General features: G+C 56.7%; 1 protein-coding gene across 8 annotated transcripts in view; it reads left to right on the top strand.

Moving 5' to 3' along the window:
* CDH23 (cadherin related 23) overlaps positions 1–13217 on the top strand; it is a 202087-nt gene that overhangs the window by 185501 nt on the left and 3369 nt on the right. For 3 of the 8 annotated variants that reach the window (XM_065843253.2, XM_071811619.1, XM_071811622.1), the window contains 24 exons: positions 868–1001; positions 1250–1459; positions 1674–1781; positions 2294–2396; positions 3267–3392; positions 3479–3682; positions 5001–5459; positions 6290–6406; positions 6994–7218; positions 7303–7472; positions 7733–7870; positions 8026–8145; positions 8544–8721; positions 9315–9526; positions 10060–10254; positions 10563–10673; positions 10876–11005; positions 11164–11427; positions 11547–11708; positions 11825–12081; positions 12340–12437; positions 12538–12658; positions 12796–12875; positions 13114–13154. In XM_065843253.2, the coding sequence (XP_065699325.1) occupies positions 868–1001; positions 1250–1459; positions 1674–1781; positions 2294–2396; positions 3267–3392; positions 3479–3682; positions 5001–5459; positions 6290–6406; positions 6994–7218; positions 7303–7472; positions 7733–7870; positions 8026–8145; positions 8544–8721; positions 9315–9526; positions 10060–10254; positions 10563–10673; positions 10876–11005; positions 11164–11427; positions 11547–11708; positions 11825–12081; positions 12340–12437; positions 12538–12658; positions 12796–12875; positions 13114–13154 (3963 nt within the window). Of the gene's footprint in view, positions 1–867; positions 1002–1249; positions 1460–1673; positions 1782–2293; positions 2397–3061; positions 3393–3478; positions 3683–5000; positions 5460–6289; positions 6407–6993; positions 7219–7302; positions 7473–7732; positions 7871–8025; positions 8146–8543; positions 8722–9314; positions 9527–10059; positions 10255–10504; positions 10674–10875; positions 11006–11163; positions 11428–11546; positions 11709–11824; positions 12082–12339; positions 12438–12537; positions 12659–12795; positions 12876–13113; positions 13155–13217 lie in introns of those variants that run through there. The other 5 variants (XM_071811620.1, XM_071811621.1, XM_071811623.1 and 2 more) reach the window with 5 other exon arrangements.

A 13217-nucleotide genomic window follows, 5' to 3' on the forward strand; every position in this document is an offset into this window, starting at 1 on the left:
TGTCACCTCTTCTTCTGGCTCCTTCTCCTTGATGGAGGAGCCCAGCTTGCAGGAGCTGGCGTGGGAGCGGAGGAGGAAGCGTTTCAGAAAAGCCATCCTCCCCGCTGGGCGCTTCTGCGAATTCAGCCTTTTAACACCAGGAAATCCTGTTTTGAGCAACAGGAAACTTAACCTGTTCATGGCCAGCGCTTGTGCAAGGAAGGGGGGAAATCTGCTAAACAACAATGGCAAAAAAATATTAAAAAGGCAAAAAAATCAGACCGCAGAGAGAAACCTAGAGCTGCAAGCGCACGGCCCCAACCCATCACCCCCATGGGGTTTGCAAGGCATGTGGGGACCGAATTGCTCTGCAGCCCATGATGAAGTTGCAGCTCCAGCCTTACCAGCACCCCAGAGAAGCCATGGGCATCCCTAGTCATGGGGATGAACAGCTGTCCCTCTGTAAATGCGTAGTGACCTTAGCCCAGGGTATCTGGAAGGCAGAGCCCCATCCCATCTCCAAAGCTTTTGCGGACCCCTCTGCAAAGCTTGTGCAGAACAACTGGGATGCAACCGCTTGACTCTGGGGGATCCATGCTCTGGTCATCGTGGGGAACAGGCGGGTGCTTGGCGGGCTGTTGGCACCTCCAAAAAGGCCTAGCCAAGGAGTGTGAATGCCTCTTATTTGGCTATTCAGCCCACATCCCCTGCTCCTGCCAGTACCTGGGGGTTCATCGGTGACAGGCCCTAGCTGCCCACAGCCCTCTCAGCTGCCATAATGGGGCACTGGGGCTGTTGTCCCCAAGCCCACCATGGTGCCTGTCACCCTGGGGAGCCGGGCTGTTGGCAGCAGCATGGCACAAGTCAGGGCCCTGCTGTCTCTGGCAGGGGAGTTTGTCATCTCCCCGGTGGAAGGGGAGCTGCGAGTACGGAAGGATGCGGAGCTGGACCGCGAGAACATCCCCTTCTACAATCTCACCATCGCTGCCCGGGACCGGGGGGTGCCCCCCCTCAGCTCTACAGTGAGTCCCCTGGGGCACTTGGAGAGGGTTGTGGGGTGCTGTCCTCGGTCCCCAGCTCCTTCCTTGGGATCTCCTCTGCCTTCGCTCTCCTCTCCTCCTACTCCTTCCTCTTGGCCCTGGGGCTTTCCTCCCCCAGACCATGGTGGGCTAAGTGGAGAAGCCCAGCTCTTGCTCAGGGAGTGGGCAAAAAAAACCTGGGAGGGATGGAAATAGGTGCCATATCCCCACATCGGTCCTCTCCTGGGCAGATGATGGTGGGCATCCGTGTGCTGGACATCAATGACAATGACCCTGTGCTCCTCAACCTCCCTATGAACCTCACCCTCAGTGAGAACACCCCCGTATCCAGCTTCGTCACCCGCATCCTTGCCCGCGATGCAGACAAGGGACCCAACGCCCTCCTGACCTTCGACATAACATCGGGCAACACGGAGAACGCCTTCTACATCAACAGCACTGTATGGCCCTGGGGATTGTGGCCACCATGCACTGGGGGATGGGATACCAGGACGTGGAGGGTGAACACCCCTGGTCCCAGAGTCCTACCTTCTCTGGGCACCCATGGGTGCCACCTGGCGTGCTGCCTTCCATTACCCTGCCCTGGCAGGAGATGCTCTGGGGGAAGCATGTCTCACATCCCTTGCACCTATTTTCTCCCTTTTTTCTCACTAGAGTGGCATCATCTACGTAAATCGCCCGCTGGACAGGGAGCGGGTGGCAGAGTACAGGCTGACCATCACGGTGAAGGACAACCCCGAGAACATCCGCAATGCCAGACGGGTAATTACGGACACTGCCCAGGCCCCCAGCAGTGCCGGCAACAGGGAGGGTGGGAGAAGGGGCTCCTGTCATGGCCAGAACCAGGTGGTGCTTTCACCCACAGCATTTCCAATAGGACCCTCATCCCCCAAAAGTATCTGGGGGCCACAAGGCTGGGCCTGCAACCACCCAAGAACAGGACCAGTAGGATTTAGGGCAAGTCCAACATGTCAGGTTGACTCCAGTCACAGAAGGTGGGGAAAAAGTTGGGCTGAAATGCTGGACAACAACAATGACACTGGAGCATCCTTTGGCCCTGCCAAGGTGTCCCACACATCACCTTTTGGGGTGCAGGCTGGGAAGGGATGCCAAGCCCTGGGGTGAGGGTCCCTGCAGACCTTCCAGGGTGGTCCGAGGTTCACAGCATCATGGTTGGACAGGGCTTCAGCTTTGAACAACAGTGGGAGAGGCAGGAGGTGAGCTCAAGGAAATGATATTGAGGTCATCTCCCTGTTGTCCCCATTTTCCTTTAGGATTTTGACCTGCTGGTCATTTACATAGCGGATGAAAATGACAACCGCCCCCTCTTCACCCAGAGCTCCTACCAGGCTGAGGTGATGGAGAACTCTCCTCCGGGTAGGTCTCTGATTGCTCCCTTACATGGCTCCTGGGGACACCCTTTGGGGCTGGGCGAGGGGAGGTGTCTCCTGGCTGTTATGGAGGAGACACGACGTTGAGCAGGGAAAGGCTGCAGGTCAGTGGGACGGAGATACTGAGTATGAAGGGCTCCTCCTGACCACTCAGGGAGCTCAGCCTCGAGGAGACCATGGCTTTGGTCTATGCTGCTGGTGGAAACCTTTCCTGGCACAGTTCAGATGCAACCATGCAAGAAATCAGCCCTGTTTGGGAATCGCTCAGCTGCAGACAGCAAGCCATGGCCATGGCCTGAGCCAGGGAGGCAGCCCTGAGGGTACCAACCTGCCCAATGTCCCTGCAGGGGATGGGGTGCGAGCTCTCGTCACCAGCACCTGGTGCCACCTTGCTTGGGGGGTTGGAGATACAACAGTCCAGCCTGTCCAGGCAGATATTTCCCAGGAAAAGACCTAGAAATCTTCCTTTTTTTCTTTTTGACTTCTTGCCGTTTGAATCACTCCCTGCTCCAAGAGCTCAGGTACCTCCCTGTCCCACCACTGAGGGACATCCCAGGCGAAGGGTTTGGGTGCCTCCAGGTGATGCCCTCGCTGTCAGGGTGCCGGTGCCTCCCATCTGATGGATGTGTCTGTCTGTCTGTTTGTTTTTAGCCGGACATGCCGCCGCCTCGCCTGGGCCTCGCGAGTCGGTCTGCAAGGCTGCAGCAGCTGCCCCCCCGCTGCCTTGTGCTCTGCAAGGCCACGCTCTGTCACCTCCTCCATCCATTCATTGCTGTCCCTCATGCGTCACCAGGGTGGGAGGAGGACAGGGGGGCTCTGTGGGCCAAGACCCTCCCTAACCCTTGTGATTCCCCAGGGACTCCGGTCACAGTGCTCAATGGACCCATCTTAGCTCTGGATGGTGACCAGGGCAGCAACGCTGTGGTGTCCTATGAGTTCCTGCAGGCATATCTGGACCTCTTTGTTATCAACAACAGGACAGGTGGGGTGGCTCAGCAGGTCCCTGTCCCCAGCCCAGGGCCACCAGGCAGCCATGAGGTCTGTCACTGGGTTTCCCCCTTTCTCCAGGTGTCGTCTCGGTGAAGCCCGGCAGCGTGATAGACAGAGAGGCTTTGCTGGACCCTTGCTTGGAGTTCACACTGGTGGCTCGTGATGTGGGGGGGCTGAACAGCACAGCCAGCCTGGCTGTGACCGTCCTGGATGACAATGACAACCGCCCCATCTTCCAGCCAGCATCCATCACAGTGCGGCTGCGGGAAAACAGCCCCCCAGGTCAGGAGAAGGCTGGGACTGGGTGTCAGGGTGGGCGATGGGGAGGCCTGGGTTTCCCCCGGGAATGTGAAAATCCAGCTCCCAGCATCAGAGCTGGTCACGATGGGGTCGAAGGGAAAAATTTGAGAATGGGGGCTACTCGTGTTGCTTGGTAGTATTTGCCTTGGACTGGGGGTTTGTTGCTGCTGCCCTCCAACTCTGGCTTGAGAAGGCTAAGCTGAGAAGCTAAACTGAGGGAGTGCAGTCTGGATGATTGGGTAGTGAGGTGGACTGCGAACTGGCTGAAGGGAAGAAGCCAGAGAGTCGTGGTCAATGGGGCAGAGTCCAGTTGGAGGCCTGGATCCAGTGCAGTGCCTCAGGGATCAGTACTGGGACCAGCACTATTCAATATATTCATCAATGATTTGGATGAGGGAATAGAGTGACTGTCAGCAAGTTTGCTGATGACACCAAGCTGGGAGGAGTGGCTGACACTGGAAGCTGTGCTGCCATCCAGAGACCTGAACAGGCTGGAGAGTTGGGCGGGGAGAAATTTAATTAAATATAACAAGGGCAAGTGTAGAGTCTTGTATCTGGGTAGGAGTAACCCCAGGTTCCAGTGTAAGTTGGGGAATGACCTATTAGAGAGCAGTGTAGGGGAAAGGGACCTGGGGGTCCTGGGGACAGCAGGGTGACCATGAGCCAGCACTGGGCCCTTGTGGCCAGGAAGGCCAATGGTACCTGGGGTGGATTAGAAGGGGGTGGTCAGTAGGTCAGAGAGGTTCTCCTGCCCCTCTGCTCTGCCCTGGGGAGACCACACCTGGAATATTGTGTCCAGTTGTGGCCCCTCAGTTCCAGAAGGACAGGGAACTGCTGGAGAGAGTCCAGTGCAGCCACCAAGATGCTGAAGGGAGTGGAGCATCTCCCGTGTGAGGAAAGGCTGAGGGAGCTGGGGCTCTGGAGCTGGAGAAGAGGAGACTGAGGGGGGACTCATTCATGGGGATCAATATGGAAAGGCTGAGTGTCAGGGGGATGGAGACAGGCTCTTCTCAGTGACAAGACAAGGGATAATGGGTTCAAACTGGAACACAAGAGGTTCCACTTAAACTTGAGAAGAAACTTCTTCCCAGTGAGGGTGCAGGAGCCTGGAACAGGCTGCCCAGGGGGGTTGTGGAATCTCCTACTCTGGAGACATTCGGAACCTGCCTGGACACCTTCCTGTGTAGCCTCATCTGGGTGTTCCTGCTCCAGTGGGGATATTGGACTGGATGAGCTTTTGAGGTCCCTTCCAATCCCTGACATTCTGGGATTCTGTGAAGGCTGTGTCCCCCCTTTCCAGGCTTCTCCGTCCTCCAGGTGATGGCCACAGATGCTGACAGTGGCCTCAACCAGCAACTCGATTACCGAATTGAGGGTGGCAGCCAGGACAGGTTCCTGATCGACGCCACCACAGGGGTGATCTGTGTAGCCAACATCAGCATCGACCGGGAGGAGCGGGATGCATACCGGCTGACAGTGGTGGCCGTGGACCAGGGCACGCCAGCGCTCTCTGGCACCACCACCGTCAGCCTCTTCATTGATGACGTCAATGACTGCCGGCCCGAGTTCATCAACCCCATCCAGACAGTCAGCGTCCCCGAATCAGCCGCCCCCGGCACTGTGGTGGCTGAGGTGACCGCCATCGACCGGGACCTCCACCCCCGCCTGGAGTACTACCTTCTGGAGATTGTGGCCCGTGATGACACGGACGCACTGGTACCCAACCAGCAAGGAGCATTCGCAGTGGATTTTAGGACAGGTAGGAGAGCGGGAAGGGCGGCACAGGCGGTGTGGACCCCCCTACTCTCTTCTGCTTCTTCTTCTTCTCTGCCTGGAGGTAGGTGTCTGAGTCATGGGGAGATGATGCTCCCCTCCTGCTTCCCCATCCTCCTCCTCCGGCTGCCCTGTCTCACCCTGCCCTGTCCTCTCCTCCCCCTTCAACTGGCTTAACCAACCCTTTCTTTTCTGGCTCTCAGCCCGCCAGGTTTGTCTCTGTGTCTGTGCTCATTTTCTCTCTTCGTGCCATCCATCACCTCCCTCCATCTCACCCATCTACATGGCAGGTGGCCCCACTGCGGGCTGGGTGCTGCTCAGCCTTGGCAGACCGGACACGGGCACCCTCGCTGGGGGGATCAGGGAGGTTCTGGGGTAAGTGGTGGGTGACAAACTTTACCTTCAGGGAAGGAGGGCCAGGAGCTCCCCACATCTGTTTCGGAAGCACAGATCTGATCCAGGAAAGACCAACACCCTTGTTGGAAAGGATACAGGACAAGACTCTTAAAGATGCCAGGGTGCTGAGCTAAGATGGATGGGGAGCAACAGTTGCTCCCAAACCCTTCTTGTCCACACAACCCAAACCCTTACCCTGACGGAGACAGTGTGAGAAACTGTTGGCTGGGCACAGGGGAGCAGGCAGGAAGGCAGGAGATGGAGCTATTGAGTGTTTTCCCTGTTCAACTTTTGGGGAGAGGCAGGAGAACACGTCCGGCAGAGGATGCAGCCGTCAGCTGGTGCAGACTATCTCTCCAAGTTCGTCGGTGAGGGGGAAACAGGCACAGCCTGTGACTCCCATCTTTTTGGGTTTCCCAGGAGCTGTGAAGATCAAAACTCCTCTCAACCGGGAACTGGTGGCCACCTACGAGGTCACCATCTCCGTCCACGACAATGCCAGTGAAGTCATCGACCGCTCAGTCAGCGTGCCCAACGGTAGGTGCAGGGTCCTGCCAGGCAGGGGCAGGACTGGCAGATGCCGGGGGCTGGCACAACCTTTCCCAGGCACTAGTGCAGCTTCTGGGTAGCCAGCAGCTCTCCCACCTCCCTCTCCATGCTGACCAGCAGTACTTCCAACAGGACCAGTCCTAGATGAGCTCCCAGAAGGTTCAGGTTTTCCTCTGAGCCCTCCTTTAGCAAATGGCCCATCCATCCCAGGGCTGCGCTGGGGATGGAGAGGAGCATGTGCCCATAACCGTACCACGGGAGACATCATTGCTTTGTTACCATCCCCACAACATCTTGCCACCCTTCTGCTGGTAAATCCAGGCCTGTGTGTGAGAAGGCACACAGAGATCAAGAGTAGGTCTGAAGTAGGTGAGACTGTTCCACAGGCAGCTCAAGGCATAGTGGCTTTGCTGAATGTTGGCATTTTTCTTCATGAGCCGGCTCCATTTAGTTGGCTTTCCTGGAGTTTCATGCCTGTATCTATACAATCCTCCTTTTCCCATCCTTCCTTTCCTCCTCTTTCTCACTTGTTCTCTTCCTCATCTCTTCCTCTGTGGTTTCCACCATGGCCACAGCCAAGCTGACAGTCAATGTCTTGGATGTCAATGACAACACACCCCGCTTTCGCCCCTTTGGAGTCACCTATTTCACGGAAAGGATCCTGGAGGGAGCCACAGAGGGCACCACACTCATCTCCGTCTCAGCGGTGGACCCAGACAAAGGTGCCAATGGGCAGATCACCTATGAGCTGCTGAACCTTTCCCCAGAAGGCTACGCCTGCCTTGAAGACCAGTCGGCAGGTCAGTGGCCAGAGGGGGTGGGAGTCCTGGGACAGGTTGGTGGCCCTGGGCAGGTTTCTCATTTCAGGGTCTGCCATCCTCCAGGGAAGGTCGTGGCCAACAGGACAGTGGACTACGAGGAGGTGCAGTGGCTGAACTTCACTGTCCGAGCTTCCGACAATGGCTCTCCTCGCAAATCCACTGAGATCCCTGTGTACCTCCAGATAGTGGACATCAATGACAACAATCCTATTTTCAGCCAGCCATCCTACCAGGTGAGCTGGGGTCCCCCATCCAAGTTCATGTGGGCCTCAGAAAGGACAGGCACAGAGCTGGAGGTTCCCCAGGGACACCTTCTATTCCCTCTGTCTGTGCTTGAACCAGCTGAAGAAGATGGTCAACTCATCAATGCACTGTGTGTGAACATCTCGTTCTGGGGCCAGCTGTGGCCACCCCTGGGTGCCACCCTCACCCTTGGATACCACCTGCTAAACCAGCAAGTGATGCAGGACCTGCCTGCTCCCTTTTCTTGCAGAAAGCTGTCTTTGAGGATGTGCCATTGGGTACGGTCATCCTGAGGGTCAAGGCCACAGATGCGGATTCTGGGCGTTTTGCTCTCATCCAGTACAGCCTGGGGGACGGAGAGGGCAAGTTTGGCATAAATCCCAACACGGTAAGGAGCCAACTGAGGCTGGAACAGAACAGGAAAAGGGAGGGGAGGCTGAGATGGTGCCACCTTGTACCTTACTCCCGCACCTCACCTTCTGCCCCATCTTGAGTACAAGCTCTACCAGGAGAAATCCACCTGAAAGTCTCTGTGTGCTGCAGGGTGACATCTACATCCTGTCAGCCCTGGATCGTGAGAAGAAAGATCACTACACACTGACAGCTGTGGCTAGGGATAACCCTGGGGACATTTCCAGTAACCGGCGGGAGAACTCCGTGCAGGTAGGGCTCTCCTCCCACCACCCATTGTGTTGTGGTCCCTGGCAAGAAGGTGTTAAACGCCAGGCTTGCCACCCTGGCAGGCTCACAGGTGGCTCTAGGTAGGAATTAGGCAGAAAGTAGAGCAGGGGTGGAGGGTGCACGGGGCTTTGTGCCATTGGGACAGGAGGGGATAGAGCAAGAGGGGCAGGGGAGTGTGACACTATTGTCTGTGAGCGTTCTGACATGAATGGGCGCCCCAGCCATGGCAGCCCACATTGTTGGAGGCAGGAATTCAGCCAGTGGAGCTAAACAAATAACAGGAAGGGCACCACGCTCCTGCTGCGGAGCTGCGGACCGCGGCAGGTGTACAGCCCCCAGGGGCTGCCCAGCTGTCTCCAGCCTCATGTCACTTGTCGAAGGTGCTGATCACAGTCCTGGACATCAACGACTTCAGGCCCCACTTCAGCAAGAGCCAATTCAGCACCAGCGTCTACGAGAATGAGCCGGCGGGGACATCGGTGATCACCATGACTGCTACTGACCTAGATGAAGGGGACAATGGCATGGTCACCTACAGCATCGAGGGCCCGGGGGCGGGTAGGTGCTGGCTCTGGGTGGCTGCTCTCAGGGAGGAGGGTTACCATGAGGAGCAATTGTAGGAGACACAGGGGACAAGCCCGCATCCTGTGTCCCGCAGCTGGTTTGGAGCAAGATTGTGCACGTGCAGCTTTTGGTATTGCTCCACATTTCCCAGTTCCTCATGGTGTGGCATTTATGGCTTTGCCTGCCTTTGTCCTTGGCTTCTCCTCTTGTCCCCGCCACCCCAGCAGGACTTTCTTTGTACACAAGTGAGTCTTGGAGCAAACTCAGAGGAAAGCTGACATCCCACTGTCCTGGCTGGTGTAGCTCACCTGGGCAGGAGTGAAAGTCAGCCAGGGGTGGGCTGGGAGCAGGGTCCTTGTTGTTGCCCAGTGGCAGGGAGTCAGCAGCTGACAGAGACGCTCTGAAATTGAGAGAGCAACCCAAAAGCATCTGCACCCCTGGCCTCAGGCAGCCGGCTCTGCCCCATCACCCCATCACGGGGATTTCCCACCAGGGAGAGGTGTGCTTCAGTTGCTAGACTGGTTTCTAATCATAATTTATCTGGTGCTAAGTGTCCTGAGATAGAGATGTGGGTTTTTTGCCCCCAGAGGCTTTCAAGATCAATAAAGACTCTGGGCTTGTCACATCCCGCCGACGCTTGCAGTCCTACGAGAGGTTCAACCTGACTGTGGTGGCCACGGACAAGGGACATCCGCCTCTCTGGGGGACCACCATGCTCCACGTGGAGGTCATCGACATCAATGACAACCGGCCCGTCTTCGTCCGCCCGCCCAATGGCACCATCCTGCACATCAAGGAGGTAAATCCCTGGACAGGAAGCAGGGGTCATGGCACATTGAGACCATGCCTGGGAAGCCTCCTGCATCTACTGGTGGCAAAATCTGTTCTCTGTCTCCATTGGGGATGAAACAAGATCTTGATTTAACACACGAGAAGGTTGGGGTCATGGGGCTAGACAGTCAACAACAACCCCTTTCTGTACATGCGAGTGGGAATGTCGGGGCAGCTTTGGGGAACAGAAACCTCAGCAACACACAAAATAAGGAAATGACCACTTGCTTCTTGGCAAGTCTGTTTATAAACAAGGGCTCAAATGATGGCATTTGAGATGTTTCTCCTTTCTGGGAAGGCAGTCGTGGCTCAGCCAGTCCCCTGTGCATTCATGGAGCAGCCACCCTGACAAAGGGAATCATGGCTCCACATTACCAGCCTCTGGTTGGGTTTTGGGCAGTGGGAGCCTGATGATCCCGATACAAGGGGGTTTGGAGGGGCAGGCAGAGAGGAGAGCTCATGTGCAATGCCAGGACTGAGGGGCTGTGTGTGTGCAAGCAGGAGATTCCCCTGCGGTCCAACGTCTATGAGGTCTACGCCACAGACAAAGACGAAGGCCTCAACGGAGCGGTGCTCTACAATCTGCTGAAAACTGGGGCGGGCAACAAAGACTGGGAGTATTTCAGCATCGACTCAGTCAGTGGGCTGATCCAGACGGCCATGCGGCTGGACCGGGAGAAGCAGGCGGTGTACAATGTGAGCCAGGCAACAGCGTGCCCGTGGGGAGGCTGTGGGGCTGGTGTGGGGCTGGTGGAATGCAAGCGATGTGGTGAGGATGGTGGGAGGCAAGAGAGGTGGTGGGGATGGGGCCAGCTGCCACAGTCATGAAGGTGTCGCACCTTAGCAGGAATCGCATGGTTATCAAGTGCCATCAGGGAGTTGCATCCTGGTGGGCCAACTCCCAATTCCCTGTTAAATCTCCGCCAAAATCGTCCACCCCCCTCAGCGATGTCTCCTGGCCCGCGTGGCTTTGCCCAGGACGGCGCTTTTGCCTCTCTCCCCAGCTGATCATCGTGGCCTGCGACCAGGGCCAGCCAGCCTATGAGACCATGCAGCCCCTCCAGGTGGCACTCGATGACATTGACGACAACGAGCCCATCTTCCTCAGGCCACCTGTAAGGCACTGGGGTGGAGGGGACAGGACACAGGGGGTGCAGGGATGGGGATGCCGGCAAGCATGTGTGCTGGAGCTGAGCACCACCGTGGAGGGGAGCATGATGGGATTTGTCCACTTTCAGTCTTTCAAAGAAAAAACAAAAACCAGAAAACAAACACCCCAATGCTTGTAACCCTCCCTTCTTCTGGGCTCTCTGGCAGAGGGACAGTCCCCAGTACCAGGCGCTCTCTGTCCCTGAGCACTCGCAGCCTGGCACTGTGGTGGGGAATGTCACCGGGGCGGTGGACGCAGATGAGGGCTCCAATGCCATCGTCTACTACTTCATAGCAGGTGGGTGCCGAGCTGGGAGGGGAAGGACAGCTCTGTGTCCCCACGTGCACCCCTTGCCAAGAGTTTCCACCGCTCCCATTATCTTCTCACTGCCCTCGTCAATGGGTGAGGTGGTGTTTCAGAAAGGGGATTTACTGGGGTCCCCTTTCTGTGCCCAGCTGGGAACCGGGAGAGCAACTTCCAGCTGAGCCGAGAGGGGAAGCTGCAGGTCTTGCGAGACCTGGACCGGGAGAAGGAGCCATGCTACTCCATCATCGTTAAAGCATCCAGCCAGAGGAACTGGTCCCCTCCCCGCGGCCAGCGGGGGGGCAGAGCCCAGTCCTGGGACGTCAGTGGGGACCTGACCCTTCAGGAGGTGCGAATCTTCCTGGATGACATCAATGACCAGTCCCCACAGTTCACCAAGTCGGAGTACACAGCGGGTAAGGAGTGTTGGGGGGACACTTGGGGCCTGAGATGCTCTGAGGAAAATCCATCTGTGTGGAGGGGTGGTGAAACCCAGCCTGGCCCCAGGTCCCCATCCTGTCTCTCTCCCTCCAAGGGGTTGCTACCGACGCCAAGGTGGGATCAGAGCTGATCAGAGTGGTCGCGGTGGATGCCGACGTGGGCAATAACAGCCTGGTCCTGTACAACATCCTGGGCATCCGCTACATCAAGCAGCACTCCAATGACTCCGAGGAGGTGGCCAACATCTTCAGCATCGGTGTGTACCCTGAATGCCGTGGGAGCATGGGGCCATGGGCAGAGGCATCCCTGTGGCTAAAAACATCCCCATGACCAGGGCCACTAATCCTGGGCTTGTGACCATCCTTCCTCCAGGAACCTTTGATGGGATCCTGAGAACATTTGACCTATTCACGGCCTACAACCCCGGCTACTTTGTGGTGGACATCATGGCCTCTGACCTGGTGGGTCACAACGACACAGCCATTGTGGGGATTTACATCCTGCGAGATGACCAACGGGTCAAAATCATCATCAATGAGATCCCAGATAAGGTCAGGCAGTTTGAGGAGGAGTTCATCAGCCTGCTCTCCAACATCACAGGAGCCATTGTCAACACAGATGATGTGCAGGTAACCATCCAGCTTTGAGGTTGCTTGCAAGAGTAGGTAACCGTCCACATGTTGCTTGGCAGGTCTCCTTTGAGGGTGCTCTCTCTGTATAAACTATAGATGCCCCTGAGCCCTGAAGGTGATGGATACACCCCAAGCTGGGGTGTATTGAAGGGCTCCAGACTGGCCCCATGCCAAGCTTGAGGGTCTCTTGCCACATGAGCATGCTTTGGGAGGAGACACCTCGCCCACACTGCAGACCTTGCTGTCTCTCCCCAGTTCCATGTTGACAAGAAAGGTCGGGTGAACTTCGCGCAAACAGAGCTCCTGATCCACGTAGTGAACAGGGAGACCAACCGCATCCTGGACGTGGAGCGGTACGTCACCCGGCCCGTCACCCAGCCCACCACCTGGCCCATTGAGTCCTTGGGGAACCTCATTAATGTCAAGATGCCCAAGCACCCTTTCTTTTCCCAGGGTGATTCAGATGATAGATGAGAACAAGGAGCAGCTGAGGAACCTCTTTAGGAACTACAATGTGCTGGACGTGCAGCCTGCCATCACCGCCCGGGCCCCAGATGACCTCTCAGCGCTGCAGGTAATGGCCCAGCTGGGGCTGGAGATGGCTGTTCCATGGTCTGGAGAGATGGTTCATCCAAATCATTTTGGATGGGTGGCCATGGCCGGGTGCTGGCTCTGTGCTGAAGGTTGCCGCTACCTCTCTGTCTCTCCCAGATGGCAATCATCGTGCTGGCTGTCCTGCTCTTCCTGGCTGCCATGCTCTTCATCCTCATGAACTGGTACTACCGAACAGTGTGAGTAACACCTGGGCTCTACCCCACCGGCCACAATGTCCTCACTGGCCAAGGGGGAAATAATTGCCCCTCTTCTCCCAAACTACGATGGTTTTAATGCACATATCACCTCTCCTCACCAAGCTCGCCAGCCTTATAGATATGGGAGATGTTTGTAGGGTTTTTGCAAATCTGTCTCCCTTCTTCTTTCGAGCATCTTCCTTATTTTCTTCCTTGCTTTGCTGTATTTCTTTCACAGGCACAAAAGGAAATTGAAAGCCATAGTAGCTGGCTCCACTGGTGAGTGGGGTTTGGGGTTTTCCAGCTGGGTGGGGCTACACGGGGTGGATGTCACAGGGTGTA

This window comes from Patagioenas fasciata, chromosome 8 (genome assembly GCF_037038585.1).
Source record: "Patagioenas fasciata isolate bPatFas1 chromosome 8, bPatFas1.hap1, whole genome shotgun sequence".
In the NCBI taxonomy this organism is placed as follows: domain Eukaryota; kingdom Metazoa; phylum Chordata; class Aves; order Columbiformes; family Columbidae; genus Patagioenas; species Patagioenas fasciata.